Source organism: Vicia villosa, linkage group LG2 (assembly GCF_029867415.1).
Source record: "Vicia villosa cultivar HV-30 ecotype Madison, WI linkage group LG2, Vvil1.0, whole genome shotgun sequence".
Classification (NCBI taxonomy): Eukaryota; Viridiplantae; Streptophyta; class Magnoliopsida; order Fabales; family Fabaceae; genus Vicia; species Vicia villosa.
In genome coordinates this window covers 83462057-83480702 of record NC_081181.1, presented here as the reverse complement: position 1 = coordinate 83480702, position 18646 = coordinate 83462057, and the positions used below count along the sequence as shown (strand labels likewise).

Sequence of the window (18646 nt, the reverse complement as noted above, 5' to 3'; positions counted from 1 at the left end):
AAGTTAGGTTTTAATGTGTAAAACTGACATAGGATAATAGATTGATGAAATAGGATGAATACCATATGTTAATGTTCTGAAAAGATGGTGTTTTAGACTTAAAATCATAGCTTGTTATGAGTGAAAACGATTGGAAAACGGACTGGTACGAAATTGCATATTTTTGGAAAATACTGGTGTTTTGCGTATGGAATTGTTGATACGCGTATAGGATGAGGCCATACGCGTATGGGCGTGTTGATACTTGTATGGAAATTCTTAGTGGAAAATTAGTTCTATTGATATGCGTATGGGATGGCTGATACGCGTATGGGTTTGAGTGATACGCGTATGGGAGGTGCCATACTCGTATGGCTTCTGTGTGTAAAAATTATGTTTTGTGATTTTCTTCGAAAGTTCAATGATGCGTAACTTTTGATCCGTAACTCCGTTTTTAGTGTCGTTTCGAGTATGATGAGCCTTATGAGATAACCTATGAGTTTAAATGATAAAATGAGGTGTAGCTTTCAATTAATCTTGAATTATGAATTTATTGCTTGATGAATGATGTATTATACATATATATCATGAGATATGACAATACATGCTATGTTTTAAACATGATTCGTATGATGATTTGTTTGATTGTGTAATAGAGCTCATGAGATATTTCATGTGATGATATGAGTATAATGTGAATACTTTGTTCGTTTGATGGATGATATATTGTTGACATATATGATGGGATGTGACAATATAAGATGTGTTTGAAAATATGATTATGTGATGATTGTTGAGAATTGTACAATGATGATTGACTTGTTTTGGAAGATGTGAATACATGTATATTCTTAATTTTGATGATGATGATGATTAGTGTAATACATGTATGTTCTGTAATGATGGTGATGATGATTGATTTGTGATGAATGATGCTGATACATATAAACATACTTAATAATGATGATGATGATGATGATGATGATGATGATGAAATGAGTATAGGATGATGGTACTCATAGAATAATGATGATGAAAGTATGTTTTATATATGTTTGCATGCATTCATGACCATTTGATGAGGGTTGAATCCTAATGATGAGAGGATTCAATGAAGGGCAAGATTGCCATTGTGTGGAATCTGTGCTGGCAAGGCCGTATCTGGATGATGTTAGATCGGTCGGTGGGTTATTCCCATTGATGATGTTTGGTACCACATGCATAGAGTCAGTAGAATTCATATGCATGAATTTGATAACATGACTGAATGTACTTCATTGTTATGATTGGTATTGTGTGTTTTTTGTGATGATGGATTATCTGAATATAGATGGATTGGGTGAATAATATAACTATTGATGTGTTGTTATTTATAATGCAATAATATTTGTTAATTGCGAATGAGACTCACCCTTACACTATATTTTTCAGATTGAGGATAGCAGATTTTCGGCTTGGTGAGGATTAGCTCATAAGCCATCGTTTAGTTTAGCGTCAGGTGTCATGCTCTGATATTGTAACACTGGGGGACGAAATGTTTCGAGTATAATTGAATAACTCTTTTCTGTTTTAATTAATTTTGAGGATTATGGCATCGATGATGTGATGTTAATTTTGATGATTTATTCCGCTGTGTCAACATGATATATTATGAATTATGAGTTATAATGAAATGTTCCTTAGTGAATGCATGAAAGTGACGGATAATAATTGATTTATTTTAATTGTGGCACCCTTGTTTGCATGTTACTCTGATTTAATTATTAATTTCCGCGGGGGTTTAGAAGGGTGTTACAATTTGTGCAGGAGTTACTAGGTTGATGAACGTTATATCTTGCTAAGATCACTGAGTAGTTCATCATATAGCGTTAGTCACTCGCGGGTAGCTTGTGCAGGAAGTGAGTCACAATAGTTGGTTGTGCATTGTATTGTGAGTCATGACAGTTGTTCGTGCAGATGTAATCAGTTTGGTTATAGTGGATTAAGTCCTCGATTGAGAGAGGCAAAATCACATGAGGAGGGTGGACTAGAGGTAGCCTTGTTGAGAAGGTGAAGCAAGATAAAATTGAATGTGTTTTTTAGCTTCTGTATCCTTCATTTAACTCAAAACATTCACACAGATTATCTTTAGAACTGTATTGGACTAAGTTAGAAGTTCTGATGAACTTAAGAAGTTAAATTGAATGAATATCTCATTAAATATGTCGTGCTTCCGCAACATTGATCTAAGCATATCCAGATGATGAGATACAAGAAGAAATAAAAGGATTTACCGAAAGGGAAATAAAATATGAAAGAACACAATTCAACCCCCCCCTCCTTTCTTGCGTATTTCTCCACCTTCAATTGGTATCAGAGCATGGCTCTATTATTGATCTCATAATCAAACACTTAACCGTGAAGAGAGATCCAGAAGGAGAAAAACCACACTGAGGAGAAAACAAAGTCATATTCAAACACTCAGTATAATCAGAAGCTATCAAAATCAAGATTCTCAGAGCTCTAAAGAAATTATCTACATATCAAAGGAGGTCGTGGATCAAATCTTAAAAAAGCTCAAGACATCTCAAAGAAGAGGGTGTGCTTGATGAAAACATTCAAAGTCAAACAAGTGTAGCTAAATCAAGCCAGTTGGTCAACCTTAACTCATCAGGTCAAATCAAAGGAAGAAGACACGGTGTTGCACCCCAAAATTTGCCCATCTAATTTTATTTCTAATTGGCTTAAGCATCACGTTCATCTACATATCTCAATTAGGTCATTTAACATATCATGCATCACTAATCAACAAATTTAGCATAAGGATCAAGAATCAGGGTTTATTTCCCCATGATTGCATTCATCAAAGTTTTTATTGAGATCAACCGGATTAGGTTTACTTCACTATTCATTTATTAACCAAAAGGAGCCATCTATGGAGTTTGGACGCAATTATCTGGCGCACTGCTCGAATTATAAGTTATGGTGCAATACTTATTCATATGAACAAAGGTGCTAGCGTATGACAAGCCTTATGAGATTGAGATTCGTATGATGATTACTTATCTTGGACTATGGCTTGGAAGAGAGGTTACTGGTGTGTATGACAAGCCTTATGAGATTGAGATTCGTATGATGATTACTTATCTTGGACTATGGCTTGGAAGAGAGGTTACTGGTGTGTGGTTGACTGTTGACTATAAACACTTTCAAGATATGTGATTTCCATCTTATTTTGTAGTTGCTACTTCAAGTACAAAAGGTGAAAGAAGAATTTGAGTTCTAAATTAATATCATAAATGGAAGGAGATTCCTTATTTGATTGTTTGAACCACAAGCTGCTATGAATATGTAGGAGTGGCAATAAAATCCATTAAGAGAATATCCATCCAATCCATCCAATAATTTATCCATCCAATCCATCCATTAACCAAAAAACAAATTTAATGGATTGGTCCAATCCATCCATCAAACTACATGGATGGATTCAATCCATCCATCTCATTTTATAAATCCAATGGATTTTAGTTTATTACTTAATAAATTACTTTTTTTATTAAAAAACATGAAAAATTTAAAATTAAACAATTTTTTTAACATTTTTGTTTCTCATAATATTCACACCCATAAATTTTCTTTCCTGTATCATATTGTAAAAAAGCATGAATATTAACGTTAGTATTAACGTTAAAATTGATGATGCAGGATTAATGATACAATATGTACAGTATCTCCTTGAAAAAAATTAATGATGCTCAGATACTTTGTCTATATTTAATTTAATATTAACGCTAAAATTGCTTAATTGGTACGCATTGAATTTATTTAATTTAACATTCATGTTAAAATAGTTTAATTGCGACACAATGAATTTTAATTTTCTTAGAATTAGAAAGTTAATAATAAAAAAAAGTAAAGTTAATCAAGACGTTAGTTAATTAGAGTTACTATAGAGACAAATATTTATAATTAAAATTCTTTTAAAAAGTTTCATAAAAAAATTGTTTTTGTAAAATAAATTAAAAAAAAGAATTTAAGTTAATTTTATGGATGGATGGATATCCATCCATTAGAAATACCTTAATGGATGGATTGGATGGATTATATCTCTGAGTGGATGGATTGGATTGGATTTTTCAAAAGAAAATTTAGTGGATTGTTACCGGATTAATGGATCGCTTTGATCCATCCATTAACAATCCAATCCAAATCCATCCAATCCATCCATTTTGCCACCCCTATGAATATGGTCATAATACATCCGGGTTTGAATTTACGCAAAAGAAAAAGGGAAGAAAGAAAGTACAAGAATGCTATCACCCTTTACAAACCAGAACATACAATGGAGTCACATGAAAATGGAAAAATTACAAGGAAATATACAAAAGACAGCAACGGTTGACTTTCTGGTCAACTGATGTCCACGAACCAGCATCATCTTTGATCTTTGATCTTGGCAGACTTGTCCCATCTCAGCTTCGCTCATTCAATTGGGAATTAACTTCGTGACTACTATCTATTACACCTTGAATCAGCCCTGCGAACATCCATCTGAATACGAGCCTCCCGCCATGTTGTAACATGTTGCAGGAACACTATTTTCATCCAAACTGATGCCACACATTAACCCGGTACAAGTTACACATCATATTGCGACATCAAAACCTGCAGCAAAACCAGAAAAATATCATACAAACTGTCCCAAAACTATAGACCACACATTTCATACATATAAAGTCATACCACATTCAAGTTTGATAAGATTATAAGCATACATACTCCAAACAATCCATACACTTTAACCATAATACAACAACATTTCATACAGTTCCTAACACATGATTGAAATAAAACAGCCCTGCATATTTATGACCGATCAACACTGATAGAAAAAAAAGAGACTCATTGAAGCTTCACATTCCAGTTGGCATAATTCAGCAGATGATGCTAACAGAGAATCAGTTAGGAGACTACGTTCCAATAGCACCACTTCAGTTCAGGGACAGTTAGTTCAAAAATCCGGGTTAACCAAAGCACAAGCAAACCGCATACGAATATCAAGGGAGGAGCAAGTCAAAAAACAGAACCCATAACCTACTTCCAACAGAAATCAAACACATTGACAATTAACCATTTGATCCATCATTTATCCACATGACCCTTAGCTTCTAAACTGAACATTAGCTTCAATAAACCAAAGAAACTGCCAATTAGGAAAAACCTACTCGTTTGCAAACTAACAGTCACCTAAATTCCCTTCTTCAAACTGAGTTTAACCTCCCTATTCATTCAAAACAAAAGCCAGACCATAACAGCCCTGTACATTCAGCAAAACAACAACCAGTTCAAACACCTTTCTTTCTTCAAACTGAGTTTAACCCCTAACTACCATTAACCTAATAAGTTAGTAACTAACTTTCACACTAACCTATAACAGATTTCTAACTAGCATTGATAACTGACCTTTTTACAAATAACTAACTTCCAACATCAATAACCGTCCCCTAACAGAATTATAACTACCTAGAACACCTCTAACAGATTTGTAACTGATTTCTAAACTGATAACCAATTACTGACAGTTATAACAGACGGTTAACCCTTTCATAACCACCTAAAACCAACATATAACCAACCTCTAACTGAAAGAAAACAGAATCGATAACAGAAATTGTAACTAACCTTCTCAGCTTCAATCTCTATATAACAGAACCATTCTTCATTTCTCAGCTTCCTCCACCATCTCCATACCCTTGCCACCATTTCTCTGCCTCACTCATCATCATCATCTTCACCATTTTCCTTCTCTTCCTGAACCATCTCTTCACTTCATCACCTTCATCCATCATCATCTTCAAATTCTCCATTCACTTTTCTCTCCAATTCATCTTCTTCGATCCTCCACCTCCTTCCATTCACCTTCATCACTTCAACTCTCTCTGCAATTCAACCTTCTGCAGAAACCTCAACCATTCATCTCAGCACCATCTTCACAAAAAAAACTTCTTTAACATCTTCATCCAAGAAGCTTGATCCATCTTTTGAATCAATAGGAAAGTCTTCATCGAATCTTCATCACTGTATCACGCAGCAACAACAACTACTGCAACATTCATCGTCGATCTCGACACAATCAAAAAAAGAAGAAAATTCAAGCAAAGGATCGAAGGCTATCACCTGATAATTAAAGCTTATTTCTCCAGAATTCTTGCATATCTCCACCGTTTGGAAGAGTCAACGGAACTCCATCTGGCTTTTAGAGCGGTTGTAGATTGAATCAGAGCGGAAAGCTTGGGACGCAGAGGTCGAGACGAAAGGAGAGTTTGAGCAGAGATGTTTGAGATCGAGTGGGAATGATTTCTCCGGCTGTCGCTGCGAGTGGTTGAGTTGATCGGCGAATGGTTGAGATGATCGGCGCACCGCCACTGTTCCCGTGAGAAAGAGAGGTTCATGTTCAGATAAGTTCAATAGCCATAACTTTAACCCTAAAATCCTCTTCTTATTTCTTTTTTCTATTTAATTTTATTTTTTGGATTGATTATGGTTAAGGTTAATTAACTTATTAATTGAATTAAGATCTAATTAAGTGCATTAAACGTGATTAGACTAATAAAGAAATCAAATCATAACAAATAAAAATGGATCAAACACACAATTTTCTTGGGCTCACGGATCTGTAACATTCACCCCTAAGCCCATGTTCTTTTTTGGCAAATAAATCTGTAACAAAAAAGATCTTGCAAGGCCAACACCCTGGGCCCTGCGCCTTGCTATTCACCACCATTGTATTCAGTCCACACCCCATGTTTCCCTTAGTTTAATTTAGATTTTACTTAGTTTTAGTAATTTTTCTTTTAGGCAATAAAAAACTAATTTTTCTTATCATTCTTAGGCTTTGATACATTTTTTGACATATAAAAATAATCATAAAAAAAATATTAGTTTAGGCTATTTGTTTTAGTCTTTTACTTGATTTGTAATTCAATTTCTCCATAAAAATCAATATAAAAATAGTAGTATTTTTGGTTCATTTTTGTACTATATTCTTGACTTGTCATTACATGCTTGTGTATAATTTTGTACCATTGTATCCTTACTCAATTTTGCTCATGTATCTTACTTATGACTTCTAATTGTGACTTTAATTTCCATGTCTCCTTTTATTCCCAAACATAGGTGGATACCATCGAGTACGATGGGCGTGAGGGGTGCTAGTACCTTCCCCTTGCGTAACCGACTCCCGTACCCTATCTCTGGTTGCAAGACCTTCTCTTATCTTTATTCAAGGTTTTCTGATATTCCTTTCCCTCTTTGGGATAAATATATTGGTAGCGACTCTGTTCCATTTTCGCGAGCGTGCGACACACGGTAGTATAGACCTTCTGAAAGAAAGAACAGACAGAATTACTACATCAGAAGATGTTCTCTCTCTCAGCAAAAACAGGAAGAAATGTGTATCTTCAAGATGGTAATATGTGAATATATAAAGTACTCTTGCATGTCTCGTGTTTGTTTCCACCTACTCTACTATCTGTCCTATTGAAATAAACATTGATACTCATATATAACAGCTTAAGTCTACCCATTTCAAAGGGGGCTATGAGACAGAAATAAGTTAATATGGTTATCTAACTCAGGGGATGATTATACATTGCAGGGGGAGAAAATAGTTTTTAAGCCTGCATCATTTCACCCGACCCTCTTAAAGCTTTTTTATTATGACAAAAAGGGGGAGAAAGAATAGATTTTGATGAATAAAAAAATAAGTTGCTTGATTGAACATGTAAAGGGGGATGAAATATACTAGCTTAATTATTATCTTCTCAAAAAAATTGTTCCATCAAAATACATGGTTTTTGTCATCATCAAAAAGGGGGAGATTGTTAGAATAAGATTAAGAATCTACGTTCAGAATCTGGTTTTGATGATAACAAACTTATATTTTGTGAGTAACAATTTTACTACTAATGCTTTCATTAAGTGTGCAGATACTATGCTACAAAGGCTTATACGACAGCATCATAAAGAAATTCAGACAAGCTTCAAGGAATTAAACAAGAAATATAAGATACATAAAGTCTCATTACAACAAGAGGATCACATGTGTAAATGATCAGAAGTTCTGAACATAAAGCAAGAATTCAACAATCAGTGATAGAAGAACAGAAGTCATCATAGAAGCAAAGGCTTGACATTACAAATAATATTAAGCTTCCTCAGAAGTACAAGCTACATCAAAGTTCTCAACAAAAGAAGTTTGTGACTCTGTTTTCAGAAGCTTCGAAGAACACCATGAATTGCTCCAATTAAATCACATGCAAGGAATCACAATATTCAATGAAAAGATAAAATTATGACATCTATTGTCGTTCACATCTTGATAAAATAAAGGAAAACACGCTACAAAGAGAAATTGCCTCGAAAGAAGGAAAACAAGGAAGACACGCTACCAAAAGATAAGATTCGCCTTGGAAATATGTGTGTCATCATTTGGTTTACTGCAAGCATTAAATGTTATGTTCAAATATAGTTCAAACGGTAATATTCCAACGGTAATAACAGTCTTCTAAAAATAAATAAACACTATGATAGAAGATGTGTGTGGGTACGAGCGAAGAAAAGATAAGAGTGAGACAACATGAGCAAGAAAATAAGTATAAGATTAATTAAGCTGCTCCATTAGGGCAACATACACAAAGTGTATGAGGAAACAATTATGTTGAAATACACTTCAATAGCCTATGAAAAGAAACACAAAAGAGTGAAAAAGAAAACTCTGCATGTTCTGTAGTATGCTCCAATGGAGTTATAAGAAATCCACAAATACTTGATCAGTCCATATATTCCTCGCATTGAATAAATAGAGAAACTGAATACACTGAGTTGTTGTTCGATATTTTTTCATGTTTACTTATGATCATTAAATGTGTTATCAGCTATAACAAGCTTCATGATTAGTATTCAAGAAGAAGATGAAGATCGACTCACAAGAAGCAATTAACATGACACTTGTTGCTCCATTTCTTCTTATGAAGAAGAAAATAAAATGGTCTTACAAGAAGGAATTACATTCAAGAGTTGAAGCTCTAATCTCCTTAATCCAACAAGAGAAGACCAAACTAAAAAGAAGAAACCTGATACAAGAACTGTTGCTCTTAATCTTCTTTCAGAAGAAAAAGATCTCGTCCAGAAGTGAAGAAAAGAAGACTACAAAAATACCTTTCAATTCTTGTAATAATATGTAAAACACATAGAGTTGTTGCTCGTATTGTGTTATGTCTTAGGAAACTTCTGATAGATTGTTTAGGCACCAGAAGTGACTTTTAGTCAGTGTGTCGTAAACATATGTACTTAGAATAGGAGAGTATCTGCTTGATTAAGTAGCACACTTGTAATCTCCAGAAGAACAATTATGAAAGAATTGGTGTTCCTTGGGTATCCTCTGATATGGATACTTGAGAAGTCCTTAAGATTTGGTTAGACTCTTGGAGGGGTCTAGGTCAATAAACGTTATATCTCGTAGAGATCACTAAACAATTTATTGTCTAGGGTTAGTCACAAGCAGTTGGCTTGTGCAGGGTTAGTCACGAGCAGTTGGCTTGTGCAGGGTTAGTCACGAGCAGTTGGCTTGTGCAAGATTTACTAGGTTGGTGAATGTTATATCTTGCTGAGATCACTGAACGGTTCATCATCTAGGGTTAGTCACTCGCGGGTAGCTTGTGCAGGAAGTGAGTCACAACAGTTTGTTGTGCATTGTATTGTGAGTCACAATAGTTGTTCGTGCAGATGTAATCAGTTTGGTTATAGTGGATTAAGTCCTCGATTGAGAGAGGAAAAATCACTTGAGGAGGGTGGACTAGAGGTAGCCTTGTTGAGAAGGTAAACCAGGATAAAAATGAATATGTTTTTTACCTTCTGTATCCTTCATTTAACTCAGAACATTCACACAGATTATCTTCAGAACTATACTTGACTAAGTCAGAAGTTCTAATGAACTTAAGAAGTTAAATTTAATGAATATCTCATTGAATATGTCGTTCTTCCGCAACAATGATCTAAGCATATACAGAAGATGAGATACAAGAAGAAAGAAAAGGATTTTCCGAAAGGGAAATAAAATATGAAAGAACATAATTCAAACCCCCCTTTCTTGTGTTTTTCTCCACCTTCAGGAGTATATGAATAGGGTTTTCCATCCGTATGTGGACAAATTTGTGGTTATTTTCTTTGATGTAATTTTGATTATACGAAGAGTGAAGAAGATCATACTGAGCATTTGAAGGTTGTGTTAACAGTGTTGAAGGAGAAACAGTTGTATGCTAAGTTTTATAATTGTGAGTTTTGGTTTAAGGAAGTAAGTTTACTTGGCCATGTAATTTCGAGCGGAGGTATTGTTGTTAATCCATTGAAAATTGAAGTTGTGTCTTAGTGGGATGCTCCAAAAAAAATTCTGAGATTATAAGTTTTCTTGGTTTAGCAGGTTATTATCGGAAATTTATTGAAGGATTTTCCAAACTAGCCTTGTCGTTGACGCAATTGACGAGGAAAGGTCAGACTTTTATTTGGGATGAGAAATGTGAAGAGATTTTTCAAGAGCTTAAGAGAAAATTGACGACAGCTCCTGTTTTGATTTTGCCTAATTCGGCATAACCGTTTTTTGTGTATTGTGATGCTTTGTTAATGGGATTGGGAGGTGTGTTGATGCAGAATAAGCAAGTTGTGGCTTACGCTTCAAGACAACTTAAAGTGCACAAGATGAATTATCTGTCACATGACTTGGAGTTGTGCTTCTCGGATATGTTTCAGTTATAAGTTGTTGGTGCAATATACTGCTTAAGGGGACAGTGCAAGTAATGCAGAAGTTTGTTGGTTCCCGAATTGGAAGGTAGCATGTATTCAAGATTTTGGTTGTTTAACAAGTTGGAGCGCCTTGAAAGGAGGATAATTTTTATAAGATGGAATTTAGAAAGTTGCTATGTTCAACGTTGTTGGTGGACTGTGAAGTCATCAGTTTGAGTAACCGTTCCGTAAGATGTTGACGTAGGAACAATGAGTAAGTGACGGATTGTGGTAGACCTTATTGTGAAATCTTAGCGAGTAACTGAAAAAGTTATAGTAGTTGTTGAAACATTCTGAATTGCAAATTAAAGTCGGAAAAGCGAAGAATAGGAAGTGTTGATAATGGTGTAAAAGAATTTTGTTATGATGTTATCATAAGTTTTTTATTAGTATGTAGCTGCAAGACGTTGGTGTTAGCATGTTCAAGTGATTTTGGAAGTTATTGAGTTTTTATGCTTTTGGTGACTTTAGTGCAAGTTTAAAGAAACACTATTATGGTTTAGTAACGATGGTTTATACTCCATTATGGTTATCGGTTATCTATTGACAAATTGAGGAACCGATCACCCTTAATCTATTGTTAGTAGTAGACGAAATCATGTGAATATTATGCGCTTGTCTTGTTGCCTTAATAGTATAAGATGTGATTGATGTTAAACCGTGAGGGTAATCGCTCATCAAGTTGTTGAACTTATGAAGAAGTGGATATGAAAGAGTGAAACATTTCGGACTTTGACAAAGTAGGATAATCAGAGTTGCGCAGCGAAAGCGTGATGTATCGAAGTTGTTATGAGTACTACTCGTGGGTAGTAAAGGATTAACATGTCAGAAGCCTACGGGGAGGACAGGCCTTGATCTATATGTTTAATTTGGAAGAATGTGGATATAAGGACATCGTGTCGGAGGATTAGAATCCTTTTGAGTAATTGCGGAAGTAGTAAGTATGCTATTATGGTGTACGTAGCTAGCGAGTATGTATTAATTGAAGTCGAGACAATGAGTTGATCCTATATGATGCTATAGTAATTTTGGTTACCGTTCTTACGATGTTGTTGTAGATTTATGTGAATAAAAAAGGATGATACTCCATAAATGAAGAAGTTGATTATGTTGGATATGTGGCTATGGTAATGTCACCATGAGAATGATGCGACGATGGGAATCATATTCATTGTACTTGGTTGATAATTAATATATATAGTTTTAGGAACGAAGTTGTGTAGATGACAGGTATTTAAGAATATAGTTAAGGATGATGTGACGTTGAATATTCAAGCATGAATGCGTTATGATTGTTACTACTTGCAAGTTGATGCCCCAAGTTATTGTTGGAATATTTGACACGTTAGTAACGGTTATGCCAAAGAGGTACCGGGATGGTTGACATATGTGTAGTCAATTTGATACGTGTTAATTGGTTGTTATGTTGGAAGGTTAGACGTGGAAGCGAAGTTGAAGATAGTAGAGTCGGATAAATTTTTGAGGATGAAAATATTCTAAGTGGGGGAGAGTTGTAACACCCAGAAAAAATGATTATTTGCTTAATTTAGACATTTGTGATGTTTAGTGAGTTTCCGTATTTTGGGACAATTTAGTCGATATTAGTTCGGGATAGCGGATCGATAGTTAATCGAGAATTTTAATATTTTCAGTATTAGAAATATTATTGGAATAATATTTGAAGTTTTAGGAATTTCTCGAGTAAATAAGATTGGACCAGAAAATATGAAGTATTGAGTAAATAGAGAGTTTATTAATTAATTAAATGGGCTGAGTACTGTGTGCACATGCAATTTTATTATTTGGCCCTAATTGGAATTTGTGAGGCTTGAGGTAATACTATCTAGGTTTTTAGAAACCAGTAAGCTAATATTGGAGGAAAAATAGAAGAACGGCAGAGAGAAGAGAAAATTTGGAGAATAAAAGATATGCGTGAAGTTTGTCGTGAAGAGAATAACGGATGGATTACGCGAAGCTTGGAATTGACCGGAATTGTAAAGTAGACTCCGAATATAAGGTAAGGGTGGGTTCAATCTCTATAACCGGGTACATGATAGACCGTATGTGGGTTGGATTGTATGAATTATTGCCTCTGTGTTTTGTTGATCTGTGTTGAAAAGCTGGTGTATATATGTTGTGGTTATGTTGATTTTGTTGTTCTGGTAATTGTTGTTCTTTGTTGATTGTTGGTGGAAATTAAGTTGATGTTCTGTGAACGATTAAGGGTTGGTAGAATTATCATGCTATTGGTTAATAGTTGGATCGATCGAAAGAAAATATTACAGGAAACATATGGCTGAATTCTGGAAAGAAACCGATTAAGGTATGAAGTTTGGAAAATTGGTGGCGGTGGCCGCCCATATAAGGGGTGGGCGCCCCAAATTGATAAAGGAAAGTGGCGGGGCCACATGATTGAGGGGTGGGTGCCCCATACAAGGGGATGAATGCTCCATATGTTGAAGGTGGGCGTCCCATGCCTTTTTGGAGTGAGGCAGACGCCCTAGTATGTGTTTTGTGGGACCAACATGGTTTTCTTAGTATATATATGTTACCCTAATATTTTTACGAATAGAAAATAAAAAGTATACCCAGCTAGTGACCTTAGAAGTTAAGGGAGGAGGCTTATGAATAGAGGTTTTTCAAGAAATTAAGGCTCACATGGAAAATGTACGAAAGGTATGTCGAAGACACACGCAGGTTAAACTGACTAAAGTGGGGATCATATGTAATAGTCGAAAGGGTTTTTGTCGGCCACAGAGGCTTCTATTTTACTTAGCAGAAAATCTCTACATTTACATTCTTGACAAGCGCCAGCGTCGAAACATAGAGCGGTTGAACTTTGAAGAAACAATGGCGGGAAGTTTCAAATTCAAAATCTAAGGGTATTTATTCCAAGAAATCGTGCCTTGTAGGATCCAAAGACATGGAAAAATCTCATGGAGCAGTTGCCGTTTAGCTTCACTATCAGTCGTAGATCAATTTAGGCAGTTATATTATGTATTACTATAAATAAGTCATTTTTGTGTAAAATTAGGGTGGTTCGCTGGTATACTCAAATTACTCGTTAATACTCTGCCCAATTTGCGACTGTAGGAATGAAAGAGTTGCTAAGTGCTTGATGTACGTGAGTCACCACCATTATTTCAATGCATAACTTTTATCTTTCAGTCATTTATCTTGACATTTTTACTTGTGCTTTACTTGTTGATCAACATTCATTTTATACTTTCACGTTCATAAAAGGGTCATTTGCACTTTATTTCGTTTAGAGAAAAGTCTGGATCCAACACTCCCTGTCGGTCACAAGTCACCACAGTAAGTCAGGATCTTAACGTCTAGATTCGTCTGTATTATTAGACATAGATTTGTCCTTGTCGGTCATGGGTCACCTGGCAGTCGAACTTAACATTGTGTGGAAAACCGTTGCATTGGTCTCAGCCTTAGAAAACCGTTTCTTAGGCCATTTCCCTCGATAGAGCTAGTGCAACCCTAAAAATATTAGCACTTGTCCTAAGATCAATTAGTCGATCTTGCAAGTAACCTTTAGTTTTAGGACTTGGGGAGGACCAGCAGTTGTTTACCAATTTCCACAGTAAACAAAATGGCACGCCCAATGGGACAAATGTGCTAAGTTTTTTTCTGTTGAGTGTATGAAACTGAGAAGTGGAAAATACACCAAAAAGGATAACAAATATGTTAGGAGGCACGAACATGAAATGTCCAATCCTCCTAGCCCAAACAAGGTGGATAAAGATCCCTCAGGGTCTTTAGATTCATCGAACGCTATCCTTACCGAAGTCAAACCTTATCCTCCACTATCAAACGTAGCCACGACAGCAGTGGTAGCAAATATTCCTGTGCCCCCATCGGGAAGTGCTGGATCGAGAATGACAACAAACATACCATTCAGGCCCAGTTTGCCTCGTTTTGGTACTGCAAACCCTCTTTAAGGAATGTCGTATTCATTAATGCCAGGGGTTCAATCAACGTCGAACGTGGCGTTAACAGCAGGAAATGCTCAAAGTGTAAGTTCGTTTGTACAAGGGTCCACACCTAACACAGGAAATAGAACAAATCAAATCAGAGTGATGCCTTTGTCGAATACGTCTGTGGCGGTGCTTCGACAATAGATGGATGACAGCAACCATGAGTTATTCAACATGTTAACTAATGAAATGGGCACTGTTTTCCATCCCATAATGCAGGAGTCCGCTGAGTCAAATAGGCAAGTTGTTGATCAATTGATGCGCCTATGTAATTTCTTTGGGGCACCTCGAACACCTGGTCGACAGCCTCCGCAAGCAAATAGGCACGAAGACATACCTGTTCGAATGGGGATGGACCAGGTTAAGAACGAAACCGTTCAACAATGTCAAATTCCCAAGCCACAACAGAATCAGGTTGGAGCAAGGGAAAGGTGCCAACCAGTAGTAGTGGTAGGTCGACAGTAAGACGCTGATCAAATTACTGATCAATATAGATCAGAAGAAACAGCTATAGAAAACGACCTGACAACGATGGTCGAAAGAATCATGGCCAGAAACGGAATGAGCACTTCTTTACAAAGGCCAACGTATTCATCTCCGCTAGCTGACTATATCGTACAAACGAAAAACCCTCGGGGGTGGAAAGTGCCAAAGTATACGAAATTCGGAGGAGAAACTGGAGAGTCGACAGTCGAACACATTGCGAGATATTTGACTAAGTCAGGGGATATGGCGAATAATGAGAGCTTAAGGGCGAAGCATTTCCCTTCATCCCTCACTAAAGCAGTATTCACATGGTTTACCACACTACCCCCCAACTCAATCGACTCATGGTCTAGTTTGGAAAAGATTTTTCATGAGCAGTTTTATGAAGGCCACTCAAAGATTAGTTTGGTCGAGTTGTCAAACATTAAAAGAAGGTTCGCTGAGACCATCAACGATTATCTAAACAGGTTCAAATCATTGAAGGCTCGTTGTTTCACACAGATACCTGAGCACGAGCTTGTTCAAATGGCAGCTAGGGGTTTAGACTATTCTATTAGAAAGAAAATAGACCCCACATGTGTCAAAAGCATGTCGCAACTAGCCGATAGGGTTCAACACCTTGAGCGGCTGCGATTAGAAAAAGTTAGACACACTAAAGCTAAAACTAAGAAAGAGAGGGTAGCCTATTTCGATTACGACGACACCAATCCTATATACGAAGCCGACTATATCTCGCTGACTAAGGAGGAAGTCGATTTGGCTGAAGTGAAAGCAAGACCTACGTATGGATGCAAAGCTCTTTTCCCATCGAAAGGGAAAGGCCCTGCAGAACACAATGCAAAATTTCCCGCGAAGACTTATACCTTTGATGTTAGTAAATGTGAGGAAATTTTTGATGTGTTGGTCAAAGATGGTCAAATCTTATTACCTCCAAATGCTAAGTTACCACCATTAGAACAGAGACAGAAGAGAGGTTTTTGTAAGTATCATAATTACCTTGGGCACTCAACTTCTCAATGTTTTCTTTTCAGGGATTTGGTTCAGAAATCGCTGCAGGAGGGTCATTTGAAGTTTGCTGCAAGAAAAATGAAGATCGACTCTGACCCTCTCAGGCATGAAGAGGATTTGTTTGTTGAGACTGTCGACATTAATATGGTGGATATCTAAGAATTCTTGATGACACCATGCTCGAGGAGAGTACTGGCGAAAGCCCACAGGTGAAAATGGCTGATGCTTACCTCAGAGAGGATGAGGATTTGTTGGACTTCCTCTATCAATGCAAGAACAGGGATACTCAGGTCGAGTTGTGTCCAAGATGTAGTGCTTTGACCGACAGGATTGCTGCTGAGAATTTCCAGAGACTACAGCTGGAGAGAGGAAGGGTTCAGTGGAATAAGAGAGATCCTAGGAGGAATGTCCAAAATAAACCTACAAGATATATTCCTTCGGCTGCTGCTCCCAAAGGTACTTGGATCAAACCCCAGATGGGTTTGGGGGCATCAAAAGCTGTCGAGAAAATAGGAGATTCGAAAGGGAAAGCAGTGATGAATTACCAACTGGAGTTTCATTCCGAGAAAAGAAGCCATGTATCTGAAAATTACATGGGGAAAAATCCTATGAGTTAAACTCAATGGAGACGCTTCCATTGGAGAAAGAAGGCTGAGAGACAGGCTGCAGCTACTGCAAGACAGGCTGCTAACCACCAAGTTAGCGATCAAAGACGGTACAAAGTAAAGGTTGATTTTGCTGTCAAACAACAAATCAAAGATTTGGTGGGAAAACTTGTGGCAAAAGATTCTGAAGAAGCGATTGACGATTTTGCATCTAAATCAGAAGATAGTCTTGACATATTGGTTAATGTGGTGTCTATCTTGCCTGAAGAATACAACAGACAAACTGAAATCGAAGAAACTGAGGAAGCTGATGCTGCCAAAATGGCTTTACACAAGCTAACTTGTTACTTCATGATGAATAATGGTTCCATTAAGAACCAAGATGCTTTCTTTGAAAGGCCTGATATGGCAATGAGAAACCATCTAAAACCCTTGTTGATCAGATCTAAGGTCGATGATGTAGCTGTCAACAGGGTATTGGTCGACTATGGCACCACTGTTAATATTAGGCCTCATCATACCTTGAAGAAAATAGGTATGTTCGACACTGATATCAGGTCACATAACGTGGTTCTCTCCGACTATGAAGGAAACATCAAAAACACCATGGGAGTGATACAGGTGAATATCATCGTCGGCTCAGTGACTAGGCCGACAATATTTATGGTTATCAAGGGGAAACCCAGCTACAACTTGTTAGTTGGCAGAGAATGGTTACATGGAGTCGGTGTTGTACCTTCTTCTATGCATCATCACTTGATCATCTGGAGGGAAGACAGTATTGTTGAGAATATTGAAGCAGATCAAAGCTATTTCATGGCTGATGTTAACAATGTCGGCTAAAAGCAGTTCGACATGCAGCTAGCAAATATCGCTCCTTGCCAACCAGCTGAAGACATGTATGAGAACCTGAGTGAGGCATTTGTCTCTTTGAAGCTGCATCAAACTCAAGGTTTTATATGGGACGTGGAACGCTTAGTTGATCCATATGCAACAGAACCCGTGTCGACAGGCTGGGAGAACATCGACAATGACGATGTCTGAGCTAGAAGCTAAGGGTGTGCATAGATTTTAGAGATCTAAACGGTGCCACTCCCAAAGACGAGTATGCTATGCCAATAGCAGAAATGCTTGATGGTTATTCTGGATATAACCAAATTTTTATTGCAGATGAGGACGGGCTGAAGACGGTTTTTCATTGCCCGAGGGCATTAGGGACCTATGAATGGATAGTCATGCCATTCGGCTTAAAAAATGCCGGAGTAACATACCAAAGGGTAATGAATTCTATTTTCCCCGATTTCATTGAAGATTTTATGCAAGTTTATATCGACGATTTAGTAATAAAATCAAACTGTAGAGGATCACATTTAAAACACCTTCGAAAATCCTTTGAAAGGATGAGGAAATATGGATTGAAAATGAATCCATTAAAATGTGCTTTTTGCGTGCAGGTGTCGCCCTCGGTTTTTTACCATACCTCTCGCGGAGATATACGCGAACTGACTCTTTTCTTTCTGCTTTTTGTGTTTTTGAAAATCAGAGAGTCGCCACCGACCTTTTATTTTATCCAATTAAGGAAAGGTTTATAAAAGAAATAGAAAAAGACCTTTAAGAAATTCTGGGTAAGGGGGTAGGTTATACAAAGGGAAGGTGTTAGCACCCTTTGTATCCATGGTTATCCATGGGCTCTTTAATTTGCTTAGCTCACTTGTTTTGAATCACTTTTCTATTGCCTTGAAATGCTTGTATGTGGTTTCAAAT

At 36.8% G+C, this 18646-nt stretch overlaps 1 protein-coding gene across 1 annotated transcript; it reads left to right on the top strand.

Annotated features, from left to right (window-relative positions):
- Positions 1–15314: 15314 nt before the first annotated feature.
- Positions 15315–16436, top strand: LOC131649487 (uncharacterized). The gene has a single exon (XM_058919248.1). The coding sequence runs from the start codon at positions 15315–15317 to the stop codon at positions 16434–16436; it is 1122 nt and encodes a 373-aa protein (XP_058775231.1).
- The last annotated feature ends 2210 nt before the right edge of the window (positions 16437–18646 follow it).